Source organism: Nerophis lumbriciformis, linkage group LG23 (genome assembly GCF_033978685.3).
Source record: "Nerophis lumbriciformis linkage group LG23, RoL_Nlum_v2.1, whole genome shotgun sequence".
NCBI classification, from domain to species: domain Eukaryota; kingdom Metazoa; phylum Chordata; class Actinopteri; order Syngnathiformes; family Syngnathidae; genus Nerophis; species Nerophis lumbriciformis.
In genome coordinates this window covers 28,919,161-28,945,533 of record NC_084570.2, presented here as the reverse complement: position 1 = coordinate 28,945,533, position 26,373 = coordinate 28,919,161, and the positions used below count along the sequence as shown (strand labels likewise).

The following is a 26,373-nucleotide window of genomic DNA, read 5'->3' as shown; positions in this document are numbered from 1 at the left end:
GCAAGTATACAACATGATACATCACAATCTCCAGTTTCTCTTTTCAACATGTTCGAAAAGGAGTAGGAAGAAGCAAAGCTTATTTAATCCTACCCCTTTTCTTTTACATGACAGTTGCTAAAACTTTTGTTCACTTCCTGTTCTCAATTTATTCACAATATACTCCATAAGTAATCACAATAAAATAAGTAAATAAATAATAATTGGTGAAGTAAGTTACATTTCATATGTTGAGATAAGTAAGATTATTTTGTGAGTGAAAGAATGAAAGAATGGATGAGTTAAATAAATTCAGAATGTTTATCATGGTTCTTCTTCTTTGTACTTTGTAAACACTTTAAGTTTGAAGAGTTTCTTGAAGTGGATCATATTAGTACATTGTTTGATTGCTTTGCTTAATCCATTCCATAATTTAATTCCACATACTGATATACTGAAGGTCTTAAGTGTTGTACGTGCATACAAATGTTTTAAATTACATTTCTCTCTAAGATTATATTTCTCCTCTTTTTTTGAGAAGAATTGTTGTATATTCTTGGGTAGCAGGTTATAGTTTGCTTTGTGTATAATTTTAGCTGTTTGCAAATTCACTATGTCGTAGAATTTCAGAATCTTTGATTCAATAAATAAAGGATTTGTGTGTTCTCTATATCCAACATTATGTATTATTCTAACTGATCTTTTTTGTAACACCGTTAATGAATGAAGTGTACTTTTGTAATTATTTCCCCATATTTCTGCACAATAACTCAGATATGGTAACACTAGTGAGCAGTAGAGAATATGAAGTGATTTTTTGTCTAGAACATGTTTTGCTTTATTCATTATTGACGTGTTTCTTGCTACTTTATGTTGTATATTTTTTACGTGAGATTTCCAGTTCAATTTATCATCAATCATTATACCTAGAAATTTGGTTTCATTTACTCTTTCAATTTCTATTCCGTCTATTTGTATTTGTGTTTGACTTTCTCTTCTACTGTTACCAAATAGCATTATTTTAGTTTTACTGAGATTCAACGATAGTCTGTTTTTGTCAAACCATCTTTTTAATTTGTTAATTTCTTCTGTTATTATTTGTAGTATCTTCTGTGTATTCTCTCCTGAACAAAACGCTGTTGTATCATCCGCAAATAATACTAACTTTAAATCTTTTGTAACTTTACAAATGTCATTTATATATAGATTGAATAATTTAGGTCCTAGTATTGATCCCTGAGGTACACCACAGGATATATTTAGCGTTGTAGAGGTGTGTTCGCCTACCTTCACGTATTGTTTCCTGTTCATTAGATAACTTCTTATCCAGTTTAAGACTAACCCTCTGATGCCATATCGTTCTAGTTTTTTGATTAAAATATTGTGATTAATTGTGTCAAATGCTTTAGTTAGATCCATAAAAACTGCTGCCGCACATTTTTTATTATCTATAGCATTGGTAATTTCTTCTGTAATTTCAATTAAAGCCATCGAAGTTGAAACATTAGCTCTGTATCCATATTGATTTTCTTCGAGTATTCTATTTTTATTTATGAAACTCTCTAATCTGTTATTGAACAGTTTTTCAATGATTTTAGAAAATTGTGGAAGTAAGGAAACAGGTCTATAGTTTGTAAATTGATGTTTGTCGCCAGTCTTGTAAATTGGTGCAACTTTAGCTATTTTCATTTTGTTTGGAAATGTACCTGTTTGAAATGATAGGTTACTAATATACATTAATGGTCCTGAAATCTCTTCAATAACCTTTTTTATCGTTTCCATATCAATTTCATTACAATCAGTTGAAGTCTTGGATTTACATTTTTTCACGATTGTAACTATTTCCTCCTGTGTCACATTACTGAGGAACATGGAGTTGGGATTTCGCTCTATGGTATCATTATAGTCCTCAATTGAAACTGGGTCTGGAATCCTTTCTTCCAATTTTGGTCCAATATTTACAAAATAATTATTGAAGCTTTCAACTACTTCCTTTATGTTGTCATTTTTTTTATTTCCGTCTAAGAAGTATTGAGGGTAGTCCCTCTTAGTGCCATTTTTAATAATGCTATTGAGGATGCCCCATGTTGCTCTCATATTAGTTTTGTTCTTGTCCAATAATTCACTGTAATATTCTTTTCTACATAATCGTAGTATGTATGTTAACTTGTTTTTATACTTTTTGTATTTAATTTCTGCCTCTGTAGTTCTTTGTGCTATAAATTTCCTATATAGTGTATTCTTCTTCTTACAAGCATTTTTTAATCCTTTTGTCATCCATGGTTGATTATTCTTTCTCTGCTTATTACTGAGTTGTATCCATGGACAATGTTTGTTATAAAGTATTATGAACTTGTTTAAGAAATGTTCATATGCTTCATCAACCTCATTTTCATTGTACACATTGTCCCAATCTTGCTTTTGTAGCTCAATTTTGAAAGCAATCATCCTCTTCTCTGTGCACAGTCTTCGAAATGTCCTTTTGTCTTCCATATTCTTCTTGTAGTTTCCATCATATATTATAAAAACTGGCAGATGATCACTAACATCGGTTATAAGTAGACCACTTGTAGTGTTATTATCAAAATCATTGGTAAAAATATTATCAATAAGCGTGGCACAGTGTCCTGTAATTCTGCTTGGCTTTGTGATTTTAGGATATAAACTGATGCTGTACATTGTATCAATGAAGTCATCAATAGACTTTTGCTTGTTAGGGTTCAATAAGTCAATATTAAAGTCACCACATAGGAAAATTATTCTTTGCCCATTGTCCATGTAAGTAGCCTTGATCCATTCTTCAAATGTTTCTATACTTGACTTAGGTGATCTATATATACAACTGATGAATATGTTTTTGCTTTTTTCCTGACATATTTCAATTGTTATACATTCTAAAATATTATCTATAGCAAATGACATGTTTTTTACCACTTTGTAGTTCAGGTTCTTCATCACGTACACAGCTACTCCTCCTCCATTTTTGTTGTTTCTGTTGATGTAGTTTAGTTCATATCCATCCAGATCAAAATCTATTCCTTTTTTATCATCAATCCATGTTTCCGTGACAGCAATGACTTTGAAGGGTTCGTTGATGTGTTCCAAAAAGTTCTTAATATTGTTGTAGTTTGCATACAAGCTTCTGCTATTAAAATGAATAATTGACAATTTGTTATCACATTTAATGTTGCTGTTATATTGATCATCTGTATAATAAAAACAATTATTACTGAAGTGGGAGAAAAAATTTGTATCTGGATCTATATCATTTTCCAAATCCTGGTTTTTATGATCTTTGTTGCAGAAATTTTTTAGTTCCATGTTTTCTTGTTCAACAATCTTTGATGTTGTTTCAATAATCTCTATAAGTGTAGGTGGATGCAATCCTGAATCTAGGTCCTCTTGTTTAGTCGTTCCTTGGAACATAGTAGTGTTGATGCTGAATTTAGGTGCTTGTTTTCTGTCAGAGTTCATTATCATCGTTGTTGTGGAAGCTGTGTAAACTTTAAAAATTGTCCAGGTCCTTGATGTCTTGGACAGCAAGTACTCTTGCTTCTGGACCTCCATTCAGCTTGATGTAGATTTTACAGTTGGCGCTCCAAGTTCCCTGGATTTTTCCCTGCTTTCTCAAGTCGCGTGCTTTCTTGGCAATTCCAGCATTACGTTTTGTGAGATGCTCATTCATGTACACATTTGTTCCCTTCAGCTTCTTTCCCTGTCTCAGCAATGCCATTTTAGATTTTCTGTTTACAAGTTTCACGAGCACGACTGGAGTGGCGTTGTTGTTTCTTCCGTTCAGTGGGATGCATGTTTCGATGGTATTAATGTCAATTTCAATTTCTTTTGATTGCAGAAAGTTGACCACTTGCTGTTCTGCTGAGACCATATCCATTTCATCTGGTTCACCTTCATTATTCACAGCTTTCGCATAGGATCTTGGTTTAATTCGGTGCCCTGTCACGATGATATCATTCATCCGTTTATCCTGATCCATTCCATCTATGATATTCTTCAGCATGTTGTTGTCTTCTTGAAGGATCTTCATTTGTTTGCCCATTTCAGTGGCTTCATTATTTCTGATGGTTTTGTGAGATTGCAGACTTTCTATACATTGCTGCAGACTTTTCACATCTTGTCTGTGTTCTTCTTTCATTTCTTTCATTTCTTCTTTCCATCCCTGCCGCAGACTTTTCACATCTTGTCTGTGTTCTTCTTTCATTTCTTCTTTCCATCCCTCCATCATGTACTTCCATTCTTCTTTCATTTCTTCTTTAAAATCATGGAGTATTTTTTGCATCCATTCTTGCATCCCATCATGTCCTGTGTCCAGCCTCAAATCTTGTTCAGTCTTTCCTCTACCTTTTTTCATCGCGGCAGTCGATGACGTCAGTGCCTCTTATGTCTTAGCGGCAGTTACTTCTTTAGCAACTTGCGGTACTTTTCACTTGTTTTTTCAACAATTTCGTACCTTGCGCCGTTCAGAGATCAATTTTGGGTGTCAGCCTGTCAACTTATATCACTCTGCGACGTCGGAATCACTTTAAAACAGCTGTAAACTCGCCGTAACTTTCGGTTGCCAGGCAACCGCTTTGAACTGCGGCAAGGCGCCGTTGGCTTGAGTCTAACGGCTCTTCCAACTCGCCTTATTTCAGCGTTTCTGTGCCTCTCAACTGACCAATATCAGATCGAAGATGCCAGGTGACTCTCCTGTGGCTGTGATCACAAATCAGTGGTCAAAATCTTCAGATTTAACAAAAACTCCGGTAGCAGAATCGGAGCCTTTTTCTTTTGCGTCCTTTCTCATTGACAGGAAGTGAAGGTAGTATGACTGTTCTAATAATATGGTCAGAGTGCAGAAGCGTTACTACAGTGACGTAGAATCTACGGAAATTGACGAATTTTGTGTCATTTTGTAACGTTTAGACTGTATTTTCACATACCGTATTTTCCGCACTATAAGGCGCACCGGATTATTAGCCGCACCTTCAATGAATTACATATTTCATAACTTTGTCCACCAATAAGCCGCCCCGGACTATAAGCCGCGCCTACGCTGCGCTAAAGGGAATGTCAAAAAAACAGTCAGATAGGTCAGTCAAACTTTAATAATATATTAAAAACCAGCGTTCTAACAACTCTGTTCACTCCCAAAATGTACGCAAATGTGCAATCACAAACATAGTAAAATTCAAAATAGTGCAGAGCAATAGCAACATAATGTTGCTCGAACGTTAATGTCACAACACACAAAATAAACATAGCGCTCACTTTCTGAAGTTATTCTTCATTCGTAAATCCTTCGTCTTCGGTGTCCGAAGTGAAAAGTTGGGCAAATTTACGATCCACTGGCAGATGTTGGCGTCGTCTGGCGCTGCCTCCTCGTCTTAGTGAAGGTGTGTTCGCCTTCTGTCTTCCATTGTTCCCACGCAGTTAGCAGTCTAGCTTCGAATGCCCTGTTGACACCAATATCTAGCGGCTGGAGGTCTTTTGTCAATCCACCCGGAATGACGGCGAGTATTGAATTAAGCGCGTAAGCGTGTCTCTCAATGTGCTGTTATGAGCTAGCAAATATAACAACTACACTACCCAGCATGTAACGATAGTTACGAGCATGCGCGGTAGCCCTGAGAAGTTCCCACGCAGTTAGCAGTCTAGCTTCGAATGCCCTGTTGACACCAATATCTAGCGGCTGGAGGTCTTTTGTCAATCCACCCGGAATGACGGCGAGTATTGAATTAAGCGCGTAAGCGTGTCTCTCAATGTGCTGTTATGAGCTAGCAAATATAACAACTACACTACCCAGCATGCAACGATAGTTACGAGCATGCGCGGTAGCCCTGAGAAGTTCCCAAGCAGTTAGCAGTCTAGCTTCGAATGCCCTGTTGACACCAATATCTAGCGGCTGGAGGTCTTTTGTCAATCCACCCGGAATGACGGCGAGTATTGAATTAAGCGCGTAAGCGTGTCTCTCAATGTGCTGTTATGAGCTAGCAAATATAACAACTACACTACCCAGCATGCAACGATAGTTACGAGCATGCGCGGTAGCCCTGAGAAGTTCCCAAGCAGTTAGCAGTCTAGCTTCGAATGCCCTGTTGACACCAATATCTAGCGGCTGGAGGTCTTTTGTCAATCCACCCGGAATGACGGCGAGTATTGAATTAAGCGCGTAAGCGTGTCTCTCAATGTGCTGTTATGAGCTAGCAAATATAACAACTACACTACCCAGCATGCAACGATAGTTACGAGCATGCGCGGTAGCCCTGAGAAGTTCCCACGCAGTTAGCAGTCTAGCTTCGAATGCCCTGTTGACACCAATATCTAGCGGCTGGAGGTCTTTTGTCAATCCACCCGGAATGACGGCGAGTATTGAATTAAGCGCGTAAGCGTGTCTCTCAATGTGCTGTTATGAGCTAGCAAATATAACAACTACACTACCCAGCATGCAACGATAGTTACGAGCATGCGCGGTAGCCCTGAGAAGTTCCCACGCAGTTAGCAGTCTAGCTTCGAATGCCCTGTTGACACCAATATCTAGCGGCTGGAGGTCTTTTGTCAATCCACCCGGAATGACGGCGAGTATTGAATTAAGCGCGTAAGCGTGTCTCTCAATGTGCTGTTATGAGCTAGCAAATATAACAACTACACTACCCAGCATGCAACGATAGTTACGAGCATGCGCGGTAGCCCTGAGAAGTTCCCACGCAGTTAGCAGTCTAGCTTCGAATGCCCTGTTGACACCAATATCTAGCGGCTGGAGGTCTTTTGTCAATCCACCCGGAATGACGGCGAGTATTGAATTAAGCGCGTAAGCGTGTCTCTCAATGTGCTGTTATGAGCTAGCAAATATAACAACTACACTACCCAGCATGCAACGATAGTTACGAGCATGCGCGGTAGCCCTGAGAAGCGATGTTGTATGCTGGGAGTTCGAATGTGGTTATGAGCACGCTGTGAGAAAACGTTGAGAACTCAGTTAACACGCCTCGTCTGCATTATTTATAATTAGACAGACAACACACTTAATAGGAGCCATTTTGGGGTCTTTACATAAACACACAAATGGAAATGAAACGTCACATATCCCAGCATGCACCGCGCGCTTCTTCTACGGGGAAAAAAGATGGCGGCTGTTTACCGTAGTTGCGAGACCTAAACTTTATGAAAATGAATCTTAATATTTATCCATATATAAAGCGCACCGGGTTATAAGGCGCACTGTCAGCTTTTGAGAAAGTTTGTGGTTTTTAGGTGCGCCTTATAGTGCGGAAAATACGGTACTTTGCGGATTGTAAACACAGTTGGAAATGGTTTAATAGATACCATGAAACACATTTAAGCATATAAAGTAAACTTGTAAGCATATAAAGTAAACTTGTTTTTCCACTCGACTGCTACTTTGAGACCAGGTTATTCCAATGACATCTGGGGTTTTTCCGTGTTTTCGAAGTTCACGGTTGCCGCAACAACTCACTGTTTAGATAAGTTTCAGTTCTTCGTGCCTAAAGTTTCGTTGGATCAACCCTTTGGAATTCCATTTTTTAAACTCTCTGCCCCGTCTTACCTGTGGAAACAAGGAACCTGATATTGATGTACGTTAGATTATATCTTTAAAATATAGAAGCTGCATTAATTAAACATAGGGACTTCTATAGATTAGTGAGGTGCGTATATACCAACGTTCTCGTTCTTAGGACGTCCACGTGAGAACTTTGCATGATAATGACAGAGGGAAGACTATTCGTTGAACCTCCCTTACCGAGTACAGGGATGGTGTGGTGTTGTGTTTGACGACTGGTGTCTACAAGATACACAATCACACCACCAGGAAATACAGATGAAATAAGGTGTTAACATAACTGTGTTGTAATTAGGACAAGGCTTGACGGTCATGGGTTGATCCTACATTCCAACACTGCGACAGACTGCGGGTCAGTTTCCATACGTCCAACTATACGGTCTGGATTTATGACAGGCAAGACAAATGGCTGACCCTGCACCCTCTCGCAGCTGTTGTCCCAAAAACTGTACAGCCGGTGTCATTTATAATGAGCCTCTTCACCCACAGGCGGACACAAATACTCAAAATCAAACGACATGTGGCGCACCAACAGTGTTAGCTTATTGATTTGATCAGAAAAAACATCAGCAAAAGAGACCCCCCCAGGGTTGAAAGGAGCGAGTGTGAGTGTTAAACGAGGGTGAGAACTGTGGTCCTTGTGTGCGAATCAGCATGGTGCAACAGATGGAGAGGAGCTAATCTCTTTGCTGTCAGAGAAACACCTAAGCATGCTTTCTTTTTCCAACTCTCAAGCAGCCCGTTGCACAACTCCTCACGTGCGGGGCAAACACACAAAACTTGTCGTTCAGGGGAGTCGGCTCTGCTTTATCAAGCTGAGACACGGACTAATCAAAAGTGAAGGTTCATGAGCGCTCTTGAACATCCTCAATTCTTTAGTTTCTCAATGGCTTTTTACCATGACCAGCAACAGCTGATGTGGTTATTATTACTTCAGCGTAGGGTTGTCCCGATACCAATATTTTGGTACCAGTACCAAAATGTATTTCGATACTTTTCTAAATAAAGGGCAACACAAAAAATTGCATTATTGGCTTTATTTTAACAAAAAATCTTAAGGTACATTAAACATATGTTTCTTATTGCAATCGAAGAAGAATTTTAAATAAAATAGTAAACATACTCGACAACGTGTCTTTTAGTAGTAAGAAAGCAAACAAAGGCTCCTAATTAGTCTGCTGACGTATGCAGTAACATATTGTGTCATTTATATTCTATTTTGTCAAAATTATAAGGGGCAAGCTGTAAAAATGGATCATTAATCCACTTGTTCATTTACTGTTATCTGGTTATTGTCCGTTTCAACATGTCCTATCTACACTTCTGTTCAAATACAATTATCACTAATTATTCTGTTGTTTGATACATTACATTAGTTTTGGTCAGGGTTTCCCGCAGCGCTTTGTTGTTAAGGCGCTTTGTTGTAAAGGCGGCCGCTGTGTAAATTTTTTTGTTTGTTTTTTTGTCCTGTCCAGCTTCTCAGGCAAATCATATAGTTGATGTAGATGCCCATATCGGCTATTCAGATTTACTTTACAAAAGTTGCCTTACCGTATTTTCCGCACTATAAGGCGCACCGGATTATTAGCCGCACCTTCTATGAATTACATATTTCATAATTTTGTCCACCAATAAGCCGCCCCGGACTAAAAGCCGCGCCTACGCTGCGCTAAAGTGAATGTCAAAAAAACGCTGCGCTAAAGTGAATGTCAAAAAAACAGTCAGATAGTTCAGTCAAACTTTAATAATATATTGAAAACCAGCGTTCTAACAACTCTGTCCCAAAATGTACAAATGTGCAATCACAAACATAGTAAAATTCAAAATGGTGTAGAGCAATAGCAACATACCGGTAATGTTGCTCGAACGTTAATGTCACAACACACAACACACAAAATAAACATAGCGCTCACTTTCTGAAGTTATTCTTCATTCGTACCGGTAAATCCTTCGAATTCTTCGTCTTCGGTGTCCGAATTGAAAAGTTGCGCTAGCGTGGCTTCCAAAATGGCGGGCTCCGTCTCTTCGAAATCATCGGATTCAGTGTCGCTGTTGTTGTGCAGCAGTTCTGTGAATCCTGCCTTCCGGAAAGCTCGGACCACAGTTGTGACAGAAATATCTGCCCAGGCATTTACAATCCACTGGCAGATGTTGTCCGGCGTTGTCTGCCCGTCTTAGTGAAGGTGTGTTCGCCTTCGGTCATCCATTTTTCCCACGCAGTTCGCAGTCGTGATTTGAATGCCCTGTTGACACCAATATCCAGCGGTTGGAGTTCTTTGGTTAATCCACCCGGAATGACGGCGAGTGTTGTATTTGTGTGCTTCACTTGTTTTTTGACACCATCTGTGATGTGGGCGCGCATAGAGTCATATATCAACATGGACGGAGCAGCGTGAAAAAAGCCACCCGGCCGCTTCGCGTAAACTTCCCTTAACCACTCGCTCATCTTTTCTTCATCCATCCATCCCTTCGAGTTAGCTTTTATGATGACGCCGGCTGGAAAGGTCTCTTTTGGCAAGGTCTTCCTTTTGAATATCACCATGAGTGGAAGTTAGCATGGCAAGCTAGAACCACAGTGAAGGATGACTTCTCATTCCCTGTGGAGCGAATATTCACCGTACGTGCTCCCGTTCCACAGTGCGGTTCAGTTGCTGTGAAATACGGTAGTAATCCGTGTGCGGATGGAGAGATTGCGTCTTTTTATGACCCGGATCGTTTAGTAGGAGCCATTTTGTGGTCTTTACAGATGTAAACAGGAAATGAAACGTACGGTGATATCCGCGCGTTTTTTCTTCTTCTTCCGGGGGCGGGTGAAGCGCTTCCTTTTCTATGGGGGCGGGTGAAGCGCTTCCTGTTCTATGGGGGCGGGTGCTTTCCTTGGCGGTTGCTTGCGTAGAAGAAGAAGCGCTTCCTGTTCTACCGGGAAAAAAGATGGCGGCTGTTTACCGAAGTTGCGAGACCGAAACTTTATGAAAATGAATCGTAATAAAGCGCACCGGGTTATTAGGCGCACTGTCAGCTTTTGAGAAAAATTGTGGTTTTTAGGTGCGCCTTATAGTGCGGAAAATACGGTACTTGTATTTGACTTTATTAAATGTATTCATATTATCATTTGGTGCTAAACTAAAGTCTTAGCAAGCTGCTACGCTTCGTACTGCCTCTGCCTCTGTCAGTATGTCTCTGCAGCACCCAGCATTGTCCCACCCACACAACCATCTGATTGGTTACACGCAGAGCGGTAACAGCCAATCAGCAGTGCGTATTCAGAGCGCATGTAACAGCCAATCAGCAGTGCGTATTCAGAGCGCATGTAACAGCCAATCAGCAGTGCGTATTCAGAGCGCATGTAACAGCCAATCAGCAGTGCGTATTCAGAGCGGTAACAGCCAATCAGCAGTGAGTATTCAGAGCGCATGGAGTCAGTGCTCACAGCAGAGAGGAGAGACAGAGTGGGTTAGCAGTGGACTCTCCCCAAATTATAATAAACACCCCCCAGTCAACTACTAGTAACATCACTATGAGTCCGTTGACGTTCTAGAAATATAAGCGGCAGCTCAGCTCGCTCGCAGTCCTTGAGGTGAAGGCTAATTAGCTTTTAGCGTAACGTTAGCTCATTTTGCGGTGTGTGCGTGCGTGTGTGTGTTACGGACAGCAAAGCCCTGCCTGTCTGAGAGAAAGACAAGCATTATTGACCTACAATTAACAACTAAGTTATTTCAGTCCGGTACAAGCAGCGACTGCAGCGCATAGTATGTGCTGCTGAGAAGGTGATTGGCTGCAAACTCCCACCCATCCAGGACCTGTTCTCCTCCGGGACCAGGAGGCGTGTGGGTCGGATCACAGCTGACTCTTCTCACCCTGGACACAAACTATTCTCCCCTCTCCCCTCAGGCAGGAGACTACGGTCCATTCAGACCCACACCTCCCGCCACCTGAACAGTTTTTTCCCGTCGGCCATCAGACACATGAACAATAACAAGATCTGATAGCTCAGTTACAGCTCATGTTATTCTATTCTGTGTTATATGTGTTTTATGTAGCACGATTGCGCCAAGTAAAATTCCTAGTTTGTGAACCCCTTCTCAAACAATGGCAATAAAAACTCTTCTGATTCTGATTTCACTTTACCTTTTTTCTGTGTTGAAGCAGCAAAAAAGGACATTGTTAAATGAAGAGTTTTTGTCTCCGATAGTTGATATAATAATGTAACTGCATCATAAAGCCTACATGAACTCCATGGTGTTCAGGGATGAATAATCTCTCCTATTGCTATTGTACTATTTCTTTAGCTATAGTTACATTAATCATTAGTAATGTAGCAGCCTAGTTTTGAATGGCACGGTCCCTGCTATCACATGTTGATAAAAATATAACATTTACATAATAAAAATCAACTAAAGGCTTCCCAAATGCTGTAATAAATTAAGCATGAGTTGAGCATTTCAGCACGTGGCCCCACTTTTAACTATTTTTTTCAAACGCTTATTTACAGTAAGTCATTCATTTGACTCAGTCATTATTTTGTCTTAGTAAGTCAATATTTACTAAGTCAAAATAATGACACACTTAGTATCTCTGGTAACTAAGACTGTTTTGTTTTTACTTTACGGAAAAAATATCGAGATATATATCATATATTGCCATTCAGCATACGGAGCGGAAAACACAACCAAGAATTGTAGGCTTCTTCACGCGATGAAGCCGGCCTACTTCACCACTGTCTGTATGTAGTCTATTGTCCCCAGGCAGCGATGAGATGGAGACGTGATGGTGGCGACAGGCCAAATTACACTGTACCTTACACCCACCCAGCCCCTTCCCCGTCTGTCCCGGGCAACGCCCCCTTCTCCCTGAAGAGACACCACCTTAACTATCAAATATTCTGGGGATGATACCACAAATTTAGGTATCGATCCGACACCAAGTAGTTACAGGATCGTATATTTGTCATATTCAAAGTCCTCGTGTGTCCAGGGACCTATTTCCTGAGTGTAGAAACATAATATGAATTTAAAAGGAAAAAATATTTTGTGACGATAAAAGATAACTATATAGGTAATCATAGTAGTATCGACTAGATACGCTCTTGTACTTGATATCATTACAGTGGATGTTGTCCACCCATGGCATTTGTTTACATTCAGGAAGGGCGTCATTAGCGGTGACGCCGGTGAGCTATTGTACCCACCTACGGTGTGTAGTGAAGCATGTTTAGCTATACCTCGTCCTGCAGGGATACTTGTAAGAAACATACCGTATTTTCCGCACTATAAGGCGCACCGGATTATTAGCCGCACCTTCTATGAATTACATATTTCATAATTTTGTCCACCAATAAGCCGCCCCGGACTAAAAGCCGCGCCTACGCTGCGCTAAAGTGAATGTCAAAAAAACGCTGCGCTAAAGTGAATGTCAAAAAAACAGTCAGATAGTTCAGTCAAACTTTAATAATATATTGAAAACCAGCGTTCTAACAACTCTGTCCCAAAATGTACGCAAATGTGCAATCACAAACATAGTAAAATTCAAAATGGTGTAGAGCAATAAATAGCAACATAATGTTGCTCGAACGTTAATGTCACAACACACAAAATAAACATAGCGCTCACCTTCTGAAGTTATTCTTCATTCGTAAATCCTTCGAATTCTTCGTCTTCGGTGTCCGAATTGAAAAGTTGCGCAAGCGTGGGATCCAAAAATGGCCGGCTCCGCCTCGTCGAAGTCATCGGATTCAGTGTCGCTGTTGTTGTGCAGCAGTTCTGTGAATCCTGCCTTCCGGAAAGCTCGGACCACAGTTGTGACCGAAACTATCTGCCCAGGCATTTACGATCCACTGGCAGATGTTGGCGTATGTCGACCGGCGCTATCTGCCCGTCTTAGTGAAGGTGTGTTCGCCTTCGGAGCTGTGTGAAAAAAGCCACCCGGCCTCTTCGCGTAAACTTCCCTTAACCACTCGCTCATCTTTTCTTCATCCATCCATCCCTTCGAGTTAGCTTTTATGATGACGCCGGCTGGAAAGGTCTCTTTTGGCAAGGTCTTCCTTTTGAATATCACCCTGGGTGGAAGTTAGCATGGCAAGCTAGAACCACAGTGAAGGATGACTTCTCATTCTCTGTGGTGCGAATATTCACCGTACGTGCTCCCGTTCCACAGTGCAGTTCACAGGAATATCAGTTGCTGTGAAATACGGTAGTAATCCGTGTGCGGATGGAGAGATTGCGTCTTTTTATGAACCGGATCCTTGTCCTTTGTAGGAGCCATTTTGTGGTCTTTACAGATGTAAACAGGAAATGAAACGTACGGTGATATCCGCGCGTTTTTTCTTCTTCTTCCGGGGGCGGGTGAAGCGCTTCCTGTTCTATGGGGGCGGGTGAAGCGCTTCCTGTTCTATGGGGGCGGGTGCTTTCCTTGGCGGTTGCTTGCGTAGAAGAAGAAGCGCTTCCTGTTCTACCGGGAAAAAAGATGGCGGCTGTTTACCGAAGTTGCGAGACCGAAACTTTATGAAAATGAATCGTAATAAAGCGCACCGGGTTATTAGGCGCACTGTCAGCTTTTGAGAAAAATTGTGGTTTTTAGGTGCGCCTTATAGTGCGGAAAATACGGTACTTTATTTGTTGCCATGGAGGCGAGGATTAGTGATTTAGAAGTAGCTAAAACACTGCCGACTGCGGATGGATGTTAGCCGCTAGCTCGCGAGCCATGTCTTAAGGCACCTCTTCTTGAGGGCGTTCCAGTGTTATAGCTTCACTTTTAACGTTAGTTTTCAAGCCAAAATGCGTCCATTCTCCCTTTTCTGTCTACACACTGTCTGTTTGTAAGTACTCTGATTGTGCGCTGCCGAACATGCTCCTCTGCTCGTAAGACCAGCAATGTCACGACGTTGGTCGTCATGTCCATTAAAATAATATATATATATATATATATATATATATATATATATATATATGGGGAACTGGTACTTTTCAAACATTAAGAGTATAGTACCGTTTTTGATTAATTAGAACCGCAATACTACACTAGTACCGGTATACTGTACAACCCTACTTCAGCGAAAGCACTCTGAGCATTCCGACAAATGGAACTGGGGCGCGCGCTCCTGTCAGTTAGATTCAATCGAGGCTATTACCTCGACGAGCGTGACCGCAAACACAAAGGGATGGCAGCGCTGGAAGAGACAACGCACTCTAACCTCCGTGCAGGCCCACTGATAGAAGGTTTACATGGCACAATACGAGAGGCGGTGGGGGCTGGGGAGTTGATTAGTGATTTTGTTTGTAGGTCACATTTTCAAGCCCAATAAATCTTTACAGACTTTACCCCAAACCATTTTGTCCATTTTCTGCCAAAGGGGCCATTCAGAGAGGCACCCATTGAAAACAAAGCATCCCAACTTTTAAACATTATACATTAAAAGTAGTGATAAATAAATAAATGATAAATGGGTTGTACTTGTATAGCGCTTTTCTACCTTCAAGGTACTCAAAGCGCTTTGACACTACTTCCACATTTACCCATTCACACACACATTCACACACTGATGGAGGGAGCTGCCATGCAAGGCGCTAACCAGCAGCCATCAGGAGCAAGGGTGAAGTGTCTTGCTCAGGACACAACGGACATGACGAGGTTGGTACTAGGTGGGGATTGAACCAGGGACCCTCGGGTTGCGCACGGCCACTCTTCCACTGCGCCACACCGTGATACTAGATTCAGAAAGAGTGTCTTTAATGTACACTTTAAAAAAAACAATTGTTCATGCCATACATGCTCGCCCATAAGTCATCACTTTGACAAACAGTACTGCTACTTACATTTGAGGAACAATTCCAGACATTGTTTTGCACATTCCAACAAAAAGTCAAGTGGCAGCTACTGGCTATAGAGAGGAAACCCGAAAATGGAATGTCTGAGGTTTTGTGCACAATATTTTTAGCCCGAAGCTGCACAGACCTTGATGAATGTCCAATCACATCACGAGATTCAAAGCAGTGACTTCCTTTTGGGGCAAAGGAATCGGATAGCCTTAAAAACGAGGCGAGCACGTGCCAAAAGACCTCAACGTATCTCTGTTTGGTTTTGTCGTTTTGGCATCACTTAGAACAGGGGTTCAAACTCAAATACAGAGTGGGCCAAAATTTAAAACCGAACAAAGCCGCGGGCCAAGGCTGAACAAATTAACCTTTTAATAGGGACCTAAACAAGTTTTGCATTGAATATTGAACAAGCAAGGCTTATATAACTTTATAGTGACATGCAAAATCGAGTTTCAAATAATAATAATAATAATTAAAAAATATCAATGGCATATCAAATACAATTTAAATAAAAATTGAATGCCTCTTTTCTATTTGCAGCCTTCTGAGGTAAATATCAACATCTTGTTTTCCACAGGCTAATAAATTAGAAAATAAAATAACAATGAATAAAACAACCATTCAGGACTTTAAACTGCTCAGTTTGCAACACACTGATCTAATCTGATGTGCCCAAGCCAGATACCTGCCATCTTTTCTTGGATGCTAGTTCATTAATGTCGGGGCTCAGGCTTTGAGCTGAGGCAACCTCCATTTTCGAACGAAGGTGTTCAACAGTCATTATATCTCATTCAACCGGACCACAGTCTTGGGGGCGTGCCTTAAAGGCACTGCGTTTAACGTGCTCTACGAGCTGTCGTCACGTCTGCTTTTCATCCATTCTAACAACGTGCCGGCCCAGTCACAATATATGTGCGGCTTCAGTACGCACACACACGTGAATGCAAGCATACTTGACCAACAGCGATACAGTTGACACTGAGGGTGCCCGTAAAAAATAACTTTAACATTGTTAGAAATATGCGCCACACTGTGAATCCACACCAAACAAGAAAGACAAACACATTTCGGGAGAACATCCGCACCGTAACACAACATAAACACAACAAAACAAATACCCAGAATCCCAAGCAGCCCTAACTCTTCCGGGCTGCAATATACACCCCCGCTACCACCAAACCCCCCTCCGTCCGTCGGTTGAGGTGGGCGGGGTTGGGGGGGGCGGGGTTTGGTGGTAGCGGGGGTGTATATTGCAGCCCAGAAGCCGCACATATTATGCAACTGGGCCAGCATTCGTTGGACTGGGTGAAAAGTGGACGTGACGATTTTTCGGGAGGGGCACTGAAATTTGGGGAGTCTGCCGGGAGGGTTGGCGGGTATGAGAAGTAGCTGTGAATGCGGTGTTACCGCGGCACCGCCGCTGTATATAATCGGCGGGCCAGCTCTAGTGTTAATTTGATATCGCCTCAAGGGCCAAGTGGAATTACACGGCGGGCCAAATCTGGCCCGCGGGCCAGAGTTTGACACCCATGACTTAGAAGAAAGATGCTTTGTTGTTTCCATTTTCATCACAGCAGTGGTTAACTTCCTTTCATATTTGCCCGACAAGTAATGTTAAAAAGTAGAATGTGACACCATATGCTTTAGCCATTAAAAAGAGGACCTATGATGAGTTTAATCTGCGTTGAAAACACTTCTTTATGATCTAGATAATACGTATTGGATATGCTTTGATGTAACTTTCATAACCCGTTTTTTGAGTGTCTCTGCAAGATGTAGGATTCTGGAAGCGATCCCAAATTCAAATGAAACCACGCCACACCCTCTCCAAAAGTGTCTAAATTTATCTTCAGAATATGTACACTGTTATGTATAGCTTGAAGTCATTACCGCAATTTTTTTTCCAGACACGGTCAAAAATAAAATTATAAAGATTCACCCAGTCACAACATTAGGTACACCCGCACACTCGCCGATCAAATCAGCCTCTGCATGAACCTTATGATTTGATGCTTTGGCATTGTTTAACACGAGTATCCAACAGTGTAACAAAATTTATAAGTCAGGAAAGTCGAAATTCATCGTCGGTCCACTTTAAAGTTAAGACAGGATGTTTTGTTGTTGCTATGTTTCACTAGTAGGTGTAAAAGTTTCACACTTGCACATCTAAACATATTAAAATGATAGTAAAATTAGCAATACTGTGAACGTTTTTATAATGGTGAGTAACTTTGTTGTTGCTATGTTTCAATAGTAGGTGTAAAAGTTTCACACAACTAAACTAGTGTCCTGATACAAATATTTTGGTACCTGTACAAATTGCATTATTGGCTTTATTTTAACATAACATTTTTTGGGTACATTAAATATTTTTCTTTGTTTTCTCTAGTGAACATACAACAACTTGTCTTTTAGTAGTAAGTAAGCAAACAAAGGCTTATAATTTAGCTGTTGACATATGCAGTAACATATTGTGTCATTTATCATTCTATTATTTTGTCAACATTATTAAGGACAAGTGGTAGAAAATGAATTATTAATCTACTAGTTCATTTACTGTTAATATCTGCTTACTTTCTCTTTTAACATGTTCTATCTAGACTTCTGTTCAAATGTAATAATCAGTAATTCTTCTCTTGTTTGATACTTTACATTAGTTTTGGATGATACCACAAATTTCGGTATCAATCCGATACCAAGTCGTTACAGGATCATACATTGGTCATATGTAAAGTCCTCATGTGCCCAGGGAAATATTTCCTGAGTTTATAAACATACCGTATTTTCCGCACTATAAGGCGCACCTAAAAACCACAAATTTTCTCAAAAGCTAACAACGCGCCTTATAACCCGGTGCGCTTTATTACGATTAATTTTCATAAAGTTTCGATCTCGCAACTTCGGTAAACAGCCGCCATCTTTTTTCCCGGTAGAACAGGAAGCGCTTCTTCTTCTACGCAAGCAACCGCCAAGGAAAGCACCCGCCCCCATAGAACAGGAAGCGCTTTAAGCAACCACCCGCCCCCGGAAGAAGAAGAAAAAACGCGCGGATATCACCGTACGTTTCATTTCCTGTTTACATCTGTAAAGACCACAAAATGGCTCCTACAAAGGACAAGGATCCGGTTCATAAAAAGACGCAATCTCTCCATCCGCACACGGATTACTACCGTATTTCACAGCAACTGATATTCCTGTGAACCGCACTGTGGAACGGGAGCACGTACGGTGAATATTCGCACCACAGGGAATGAGAAGTCATCCTTCACTGTGGTTCTAGCTTGCCATGCTAACTTCCACCCATGGTGATATTCAAAAGGAAGACCTTGCCAAAAGAGACCTTTCCAGCCGGCGTCATCATAAAAGCTAACTCGAAGGGATGGATGGATGAAGAAAAGATGAGCGAGTGGTTAAGGGAAGTTTACGCGAAGAGGCCGGGTGGCTTTTTTCACACAGCTCCGAAGGCGAACACACCTTCACTAAGACGGGCAGACAGCTCCGGACGACATACGCCAACATTTGCCAGTGGATCGTAAATGCCTGGGCAGATATTTCGGTCACAACTGTGGTCCGAGCTTTCCGGAAGGCAGGATTCACAGAACAACAGCGACACTGACTCCCGATGACTTCGACGAGACGGAACCGGCCATTTTGGATACCACGCTTGCGCAACTTTTCAATTCGGACACCGAAGACGAAGAATTCGAAGGATTTACGAATGAAGAATAACTTCAGAAGGTGAGCGCTATGTTTATTTTGTGTGTTGTGACATTAACGTTCGAGCAACATTATGTTACTATTGCTCTACACCATTTTGAATTTTACTATGTTTGTGATTGCACATTTGCGTACATTTTGGGACAGAGTTGTTAGAACGCTGGTTTTCAATATATTATTAAAGTTTGACTGAACTATCTGACTGTTTTTTTGACATTCACTTTAGCGCAGCGTTTTTTTGACATTCACTTTAGCGCAGCGTAGGCGCGGCTTATAGTCCGGGGCGGCTTATTGGTGGACAAAATTATGAAATATGTAATTCATAGAAGGTGCGGCTAATAATCCGGTGCGCCTTATAGTGCGGAAAATACGGTAATATAAATTTTAAAAAAGCAAAACAGATTTTTGACGATATAAATATCGATGTAATCATAGTAGTATTGATATCATTACAGTGGATGTCAGGTGTAGATCCACCCATGGCATTTGTTTACATGTTGACGTCGGTGAGCTACGGTGTGTAGTGAAGCATGTTTAGCTATTCCTCGCCCTGCAGGGATGATACTTGTAAGAAACTTACTTTGTCGCCATGGAGGTGAGGATTAGTTATTTAGAAGTAGCTAAAACACTGCCGACTGCGGCTGGACTTTAGCTGCTAGCTAGACATGTCTTAAAGCACCTCTTCCTGAGGGCTTTTCAGTGTTATAGCTTCACCTTTATCGTTAGTTTTTAAGCCAAAATGCGTCCGTTCTCCCTCTTCTGTCTACACACTGTGTCTGCTTGTAAGTACACTGTGTGTGCGCGCGAACATGCTCCTCTGCTCGTAAAACCAACAATGACACGATGTGACGACGACATCACATTTATAAGTCAGAAAAGTTAAAATTCATCAAGTCCATAAAGACTTTTTTTGTTCCTATGACTATGTTCACACTGCAGGGCGGGATGTCCAATTAGGATTTTTTTCTCTCAAATCCAATCTTTTTCTCCGTTCACATTACAACAAAATGCGATTTCTAATGTGAATGCAACCTGACCTGTCAGCGGACATGATGTTGCACGCACTGCAGTGCTTTCGTAAGTAAACATGGCTTCAACTCGACTCCGTCTGGCACATTTGTGACAATTTCAAGGATTTTGTGCAATCAAAGTCAACGTTTTCTGAACCGAATTCTTGCGCGTAGAAGATTTAAGAAAGAAAGAGGTCGAGTATTTTGGCTCTGGCGGTTTTACGGGATCATTTGCTTCGATGTGTGCTTAAAGAGCGTGTCTGTGGGCGAGCAGTCGGGAACAGGAGTGCTGGAAATTTCATGCGAGTTCCTCAACGTTGTCAACGATTTTTTGTAACTGTCTATTTTGGCAATTAAATGATGACGCTTATCACCTTTTGATGACGTTCTGGTCGGATGAATGCGACCTGAGCGAAGGAGCATTCACATTGAGGACGCAACGCATATACAGCACAGGCCAAAAGTTTGGACACACCTTTTCACTCAATAGGTTTTCTTTATTTTCATGACTATTTACATTGTAGATTGTCACAGAAGGCATCAAAACTATGAATACATGTGGAGTTATGTACTTAACAAAAAAGGTGAAATAAACTGAAAACATGTTTTATATTCTAGTTTCTTCAAAATAGCCACACTTTGCTCTGATTACTTTTTCGCACACTCTTGGCATTCTCTCGATGAGCTTCAAGAGGTAGTCACCTGAAATGGTTTTCACTTCACAGGTGTGCTTGAAGCTCATTTGAGAGCATGCCAAGAGTGTGCAAAGCAGTAAGGAGAGCAAATGGTGGCTATTTTGAAGAAACTAGAATATAAAACATGTTTTCAGTTATTTACCCTTTTTTGTTAAGTACATAACTCCACGTGTTAATTCATAGTTTTGATGCCTTCAGTGATAATCTACGATGCAAATAGTCATGAAAATAAAGAAAACGCATTGAATGAGGAGAAGGTGTGTCCAAACTTTTGGCCTGTACTGTATATCCGATTTATTTCCACATATAAAAGAGTCCTGGGTTGAAAATTAAAAATTTGGAATTGCACTGCACACACTGACATGAAAAAAAATCAGATACAGTTCGCATATGGGCAAAAAAATCGGAATTGTCCCACAGTGTGAACAAGGCCTAAGGTTCATTTTTACACGTGTACATTAATTAAAATAAAATAGTACTCAAATTAGCAATACTGTGAAAACATTTTATGATGGTGACACTGCGCAACATAATATTTTGATGATCCTTATTATTGTTCAGCTAATGAGGTCAACCAGCAAGATTGTACACACCTTTTGAGGCAATCACTCACAGAAAAGTCTGGTGGTACAAAAAGTGCATCGAACGGCTTGAAGATGAGATAAAGAACCTCACTGCCATGCAAAAGTAAAGGCAGAACGTAGTAAAGTTAATGAGATGACAAGAAAGAAATGTGGTTGGAGTGGGGGGAGGGTTGTGTCTCTCCAAGGAACAGGATGTCTGGAGACAGCCCTACACAGCAAAGGAAATAGGCCTTTGTAGGCTTTGTGTGTTTGCATGTTTGCTTACTGTGTGCTTGGGCATAGGGGGCAGGCTGGAAGGACTGTTTGCGTCGGCGTCCTCTTTGAGGATGTGGTCCGTCCTCATGTACGAGTCATAAAGGCCATCACCGTGACGAGCTGAGGGGACAGAGAGGAACAGAACACATCAGTGTGGCAAAAGGCAATAAATCAGAAGCACAACCAAAGATAAATCACGTAATCTTCTGGGGGGGTGGGCAAAGTAGCATTGATTACTTTGTCAATTAAGTCCCAACTGTGAAAACAAACTGGAGAAGCAGGACGGCTCTGTCCGTAGTTTCCTGTGAAAATCCGTCCAATGAATGCATTGTGCCTGCTGCATTGTACCCAAGACAAGGGCAGCGACCTGACCAGCTTAGGTAGGGCTTACGGTCGCAGATTGCTAGCGCTGCAAGTGGTATTATTGGCCTAATGGGGGTAACAGATGCCCGTGTGACGACAGCATCTTTCCCTCTACCCATCTGTCCGTTCAAGCCCCGGTCACGTCCTGCTCGTATCAGGTCAGGTGCGCTCCGAAATAGAGCCAACGTAGCTATTCAACAGTGAGGTGTGTGTGGTCACTAAGTCGTCCATTTAATTTGGGATGATACAAGCTGAGTGCATGCATGAGAGAAGAGGAAGGCGGTTTCTCGTATGACAAAGCCCATCCTCAGGCTGTTTATCTCAACAGTTGTTAGGCAGCTTTCTAGCGCACTGGGGCTAAGATCCCCCCCTTCTCAAGGATAGTCGACTCGCGTTGAAACACGGAGGCCCTAATAGCCGGCGGACATGTTTGGTTAGCTCCGAGAAAAACAACTGGTGTTCCCTTTGACTGGCCCATGAGAGTGTTGGAAGCATGCGCAGGTGCGTCACAACCTGTGTCCCCTTGTCAACAGAAGTGCTCCGGGACAGATTAGACTTGCTGCCTGGATACTGACGCATTAGACCTGCACAGCACAGCAAACACAGGCTTTAGATCGCCACACACATTTATCAGGCAAAGCACAGACCCAAGTAGCCTTCTGCAAAGTCCTGATCACTCGGCGAGGTCTCAGCCTGTTTAGGACAGAACTGGGCTTTGCTTTGATAGCAAACCTCCCAGGAGAAGAAAGAAAATAAACATGCCCTATTTCCTCAAAGAGAGTCTTCTACCAAGATAATATTTGTAGAAAAATCAGCCTGATGTTACAGGATCATGAGACAATTTCACTAATCAACACAATTACACGGACACTTCTGTCGTGGCAGGAAGCACAAAAAGGGAAATGAACAGTAAGTTTGCCATTTTGGACTTCACAAGCTCCTTACTGTGAATTTACAGTACTACCAAACTTGATTTAGAAGTCATACTATAGGTATCACAAACATCCCCACTTAGTGAATACTTTCCAGATGCACTTTTTCCACATTTTATGTTACAGCCTTATTCTAAAATGGAATGAATTCATTTTTGCCCTCAGGATTCTACACACAATACCTCATAATGATAATGTGATAAGTGTATTTTTTACAGCTTTTTAAAATGTGTTAAAAAGTCACATGCACATAAGTATTCACAACCTTTGTTCAATACTTAGTTGATGCACCATAGGCATCAATTCCAGCCTCAAGTCTTTATGAATACGATGCTACAAGCTTGGCACACCTATCTTTGGGTAGTTTCAACCATTCCTCTTTGCAGCACCTCTACAGGTTGAATGGGAAGCATTGGTTTTCATCCAGGATGTCTCTGTATCATGCTGCATTCATATTTCCCCCTGTCTTATTATTTATACTGTTTATTGACATTTTCTCTTATCAACCATTGTTTTGCCTTGGGTTTATTTTTTTTTTTTAATATGTCCAAAATAAAAACATATTTACCATACAATCCTGTCTAGTCTCCCAGTTCCTGCTGCTGAAAACCATCCCCACAGCATGATGCTGCCACCACGATACTTCACTGTAGGGATGGTATTGGCTACGGTACCTGGTTTCCTCCAAACATTCACGCCAAAGACTTCAATCTTTGTCTCATCAGACCAGAGAATTGAGTTTCTCATGGTCTGAGAGTCTTTCAGATGCATTGTGGGGCAAACGTCTTACTAAGAAATGGATTCCGGCTGGCCACTCTACCATACGGGCCCGATTGGTGGATTGCTGCAGAGATGGTTGTCCTTCTGCAAGGTTCCTGTAGCTCTGACAGAGTGACCATCGGGTTCTAACCTACTCAGTGGCCTAGTGGTTAGAGTGTCCGCCCTGAGATCGGTAGGTTGTGGGTTCAAACCCCGGCCGAGTCATACCAAAGACTATAAAAATGGGACCCATTACCTCCCTGCTTGGCACTCAGTATCAAGGGTTGGAATTGGGGGTTAAATCACCAAAAATGATTCCCAGGCGTGGCCACCGCTGCTGCCCACTGCTCCCCTCACCTCCCAGGGGGTGATCAAGGGTGATGGGTCAAATGCAGAGAATAATTTCGCCACACCTAGTGTGTGTGTGACAATCATTGGTACTTTAACTTTAGACACCTGCCTGACTACGGTCCTTCTGTCCTGATCGCTCCGGTTAGATGGCCGGCCAGCTCTGCTTAGAGTGCTGGTGGTTCCAAACTTCTTCCATTTACGGATGATGGAGGCCACTGCGCTCATTGGGACCTTCAAGGCATCAGATGTTTTTCTGTACCCCTCCCCACATTTGTGATTCGGGACAATCAGGTCTCGGAGGTCTACAGACCATTCCTTCGACAAACCTTGGTTTGTGCTCTGCCATGCACTGTCAAGTATGGGACCTTATATATAGACAGGTGTGTACCTTTCCAAATCATGTTCAACCAACCGAGGATGCACCTGAGCTCGCTTTTGAGCTTCATGGCACAGGCTGTGAATACTTGCGTAAATGTGACTCCTTCGTTCTTTATTTTTGATAAATTTCTAAAAAGAATGTTTTCACGCTGTCATTACTGGGTATTGTGTGTAGAATTTTGAGGACAAAAATGAATTTATTGCACTTTTGAAATAAAGCTGCGAGATAAAATGTGGAAAAAGTGAAGCTCTGTGAATACTTTCTGGAAGCACTGTACATACGCGATTATTAAAGATTATTATAAAAATGTGTTGCACATATAAACTTTCCAAATACCTGAAACTATCTGCAGTTGAGTTTGGCCACTGTCTGTGGGAATATGGTATGAAACGTTGTGTGAAACAGTACAAATGCACAACAAAGACAAAAGGTCAAGCACATATGTGCCATTAAACGTGTTTCTGGGTAGTAAAGCGAGGCTCGAGTTCCTTGTAATGTTATCATAGCACATATATCAGTATGACCTCACATTAACAGCAGGGTGCACGTGACAGCAAAAATGAACTGTAAATTGAAACTATTTACAACACACACACACAGCACCCAGAAAGTCAGTGCGAAAAGACAGCAATTATATCGCCAAACAGCAGGAAAATAAGAAAAAGCAGAATGTACTGAAATGTCTGCCAAAACATTGGGATACAAGTTGGCGTTTACATGTTGAGAAATTTACAAGTTGAGAAATAACTACTTAATTTAGACGTAGGTCTGCTGCCTATCCACAAATTGCCAGGACGTGACATTTGAGCCCACAGCCAAGAAAATAAATGACTATACAAAGCCATTTCTGGCACAAGATATTTATGTAAATGGAAAAAGTTGCCCAAGGGCGAACAGGGTTTCTGCAAGTACCAGCAAAACTAATTTAATACTTTTATTGCAACTTAAAACAAATGTAATGCCCATGTCCTACTGCAGAACGTTATATATAGTCAGAAGCATACAATTGTCTGCATACACTAAAATGTAAGCATTTGTCAATGATAATGTTAAATAGTTGAAAAGTTTACATTAACTGTGGCCAATTTAAGCACTAATTTGATCATAATATACAATAACATAATACAAGTAACCCTTTCAAATGCATTAAACATTCCTCATTATTGTAGTATTATTAACCATTGTAACTAGATGGTCAATAACTTTATTATCCTAAACAGGTTAACAATCATCAAAATAAAATGGACTCTCAATATGTGTTATACTGAACATTCTGAAGTGCAGTGTTTTACCAATTGGATAAACTGGGTAGGGTGGTTTGTTTATTGTGTTTTTTGTTGCCAATTACAATTGTATGACTTTTTTAATGCCTCTGGACATCATATTTAATGCTTTTTAATGCCATTTAAGGCTTTCATTTTTGCAAAATCCACTTAATGACTTTTAATGCTTTTTGATGACTGACGGAAACCCTGATGTAAGCATTTGAAAATTATGTTGACGAGTTGAAGTTTACATAAACTGTGGCAAACTTAAGCGCTAATTTGATAATATATAATAAAATAATGCAGATAACTCTTTCAAACACAATAAACATATTTCACATTACTGTGGATTTTTTAATCTTTGTAATTAGATGGTCAAAAACGCAACTATCCTGAGGCAAACAAACATCAAAATCAAATTGGACTCTCAATATTTGTTGGCATTTCAATAAATATTGACCATTGTGAAGTGCAGTTTTTTCCCAATTGGATAAACTGGGTAGGGTGGTTTGTTTTGTTGTCTTCTTTGTTGCCAATTGCAATTGTATGACATTTTTTAATGCCTCTGGACATCATATTTTTAATGTTTTTTAATGCCATTTAAGGCCTTCCTTTTTGCAAAATCCACCTAATGACTTTTAATGCTTTTTGATGACCTATGGAAAACCTTCCGTAAGCATTTGACAATGAT

The 26,373-nt window shown here is 41.0% G+C and overlaps 1 protein-coding gene across 3 annotated transcripts in view; it reads right to left on the bottom strand.

The window, feature by feature from the left end:
* dyrk3 (dual specificity tyrosine phosphorylation regulated kinase 3) overlaps nt 1-26,373 on the bottom strand; it is a 70,068-nt gene that overhangs the window by 9,391 nt on the left and 34,304 nt on the right. For all 3 annotated transcript variants that reach the window (XM_061984841.2, XM_061984840.1, XM_061984839.1), the window contains exon 2: nt 21,644-21,753. In XM_061984841.2, the coding sequence (XP_061840825.1) occupies nt 21,644-21,721 (78 nt within the window). In that variant the 5' untranslated portion in view covers nt 21,722-21,753. The remainder of the gene's footprint in view (nt 1-21,643; nt 21,754-26,373) is intronic.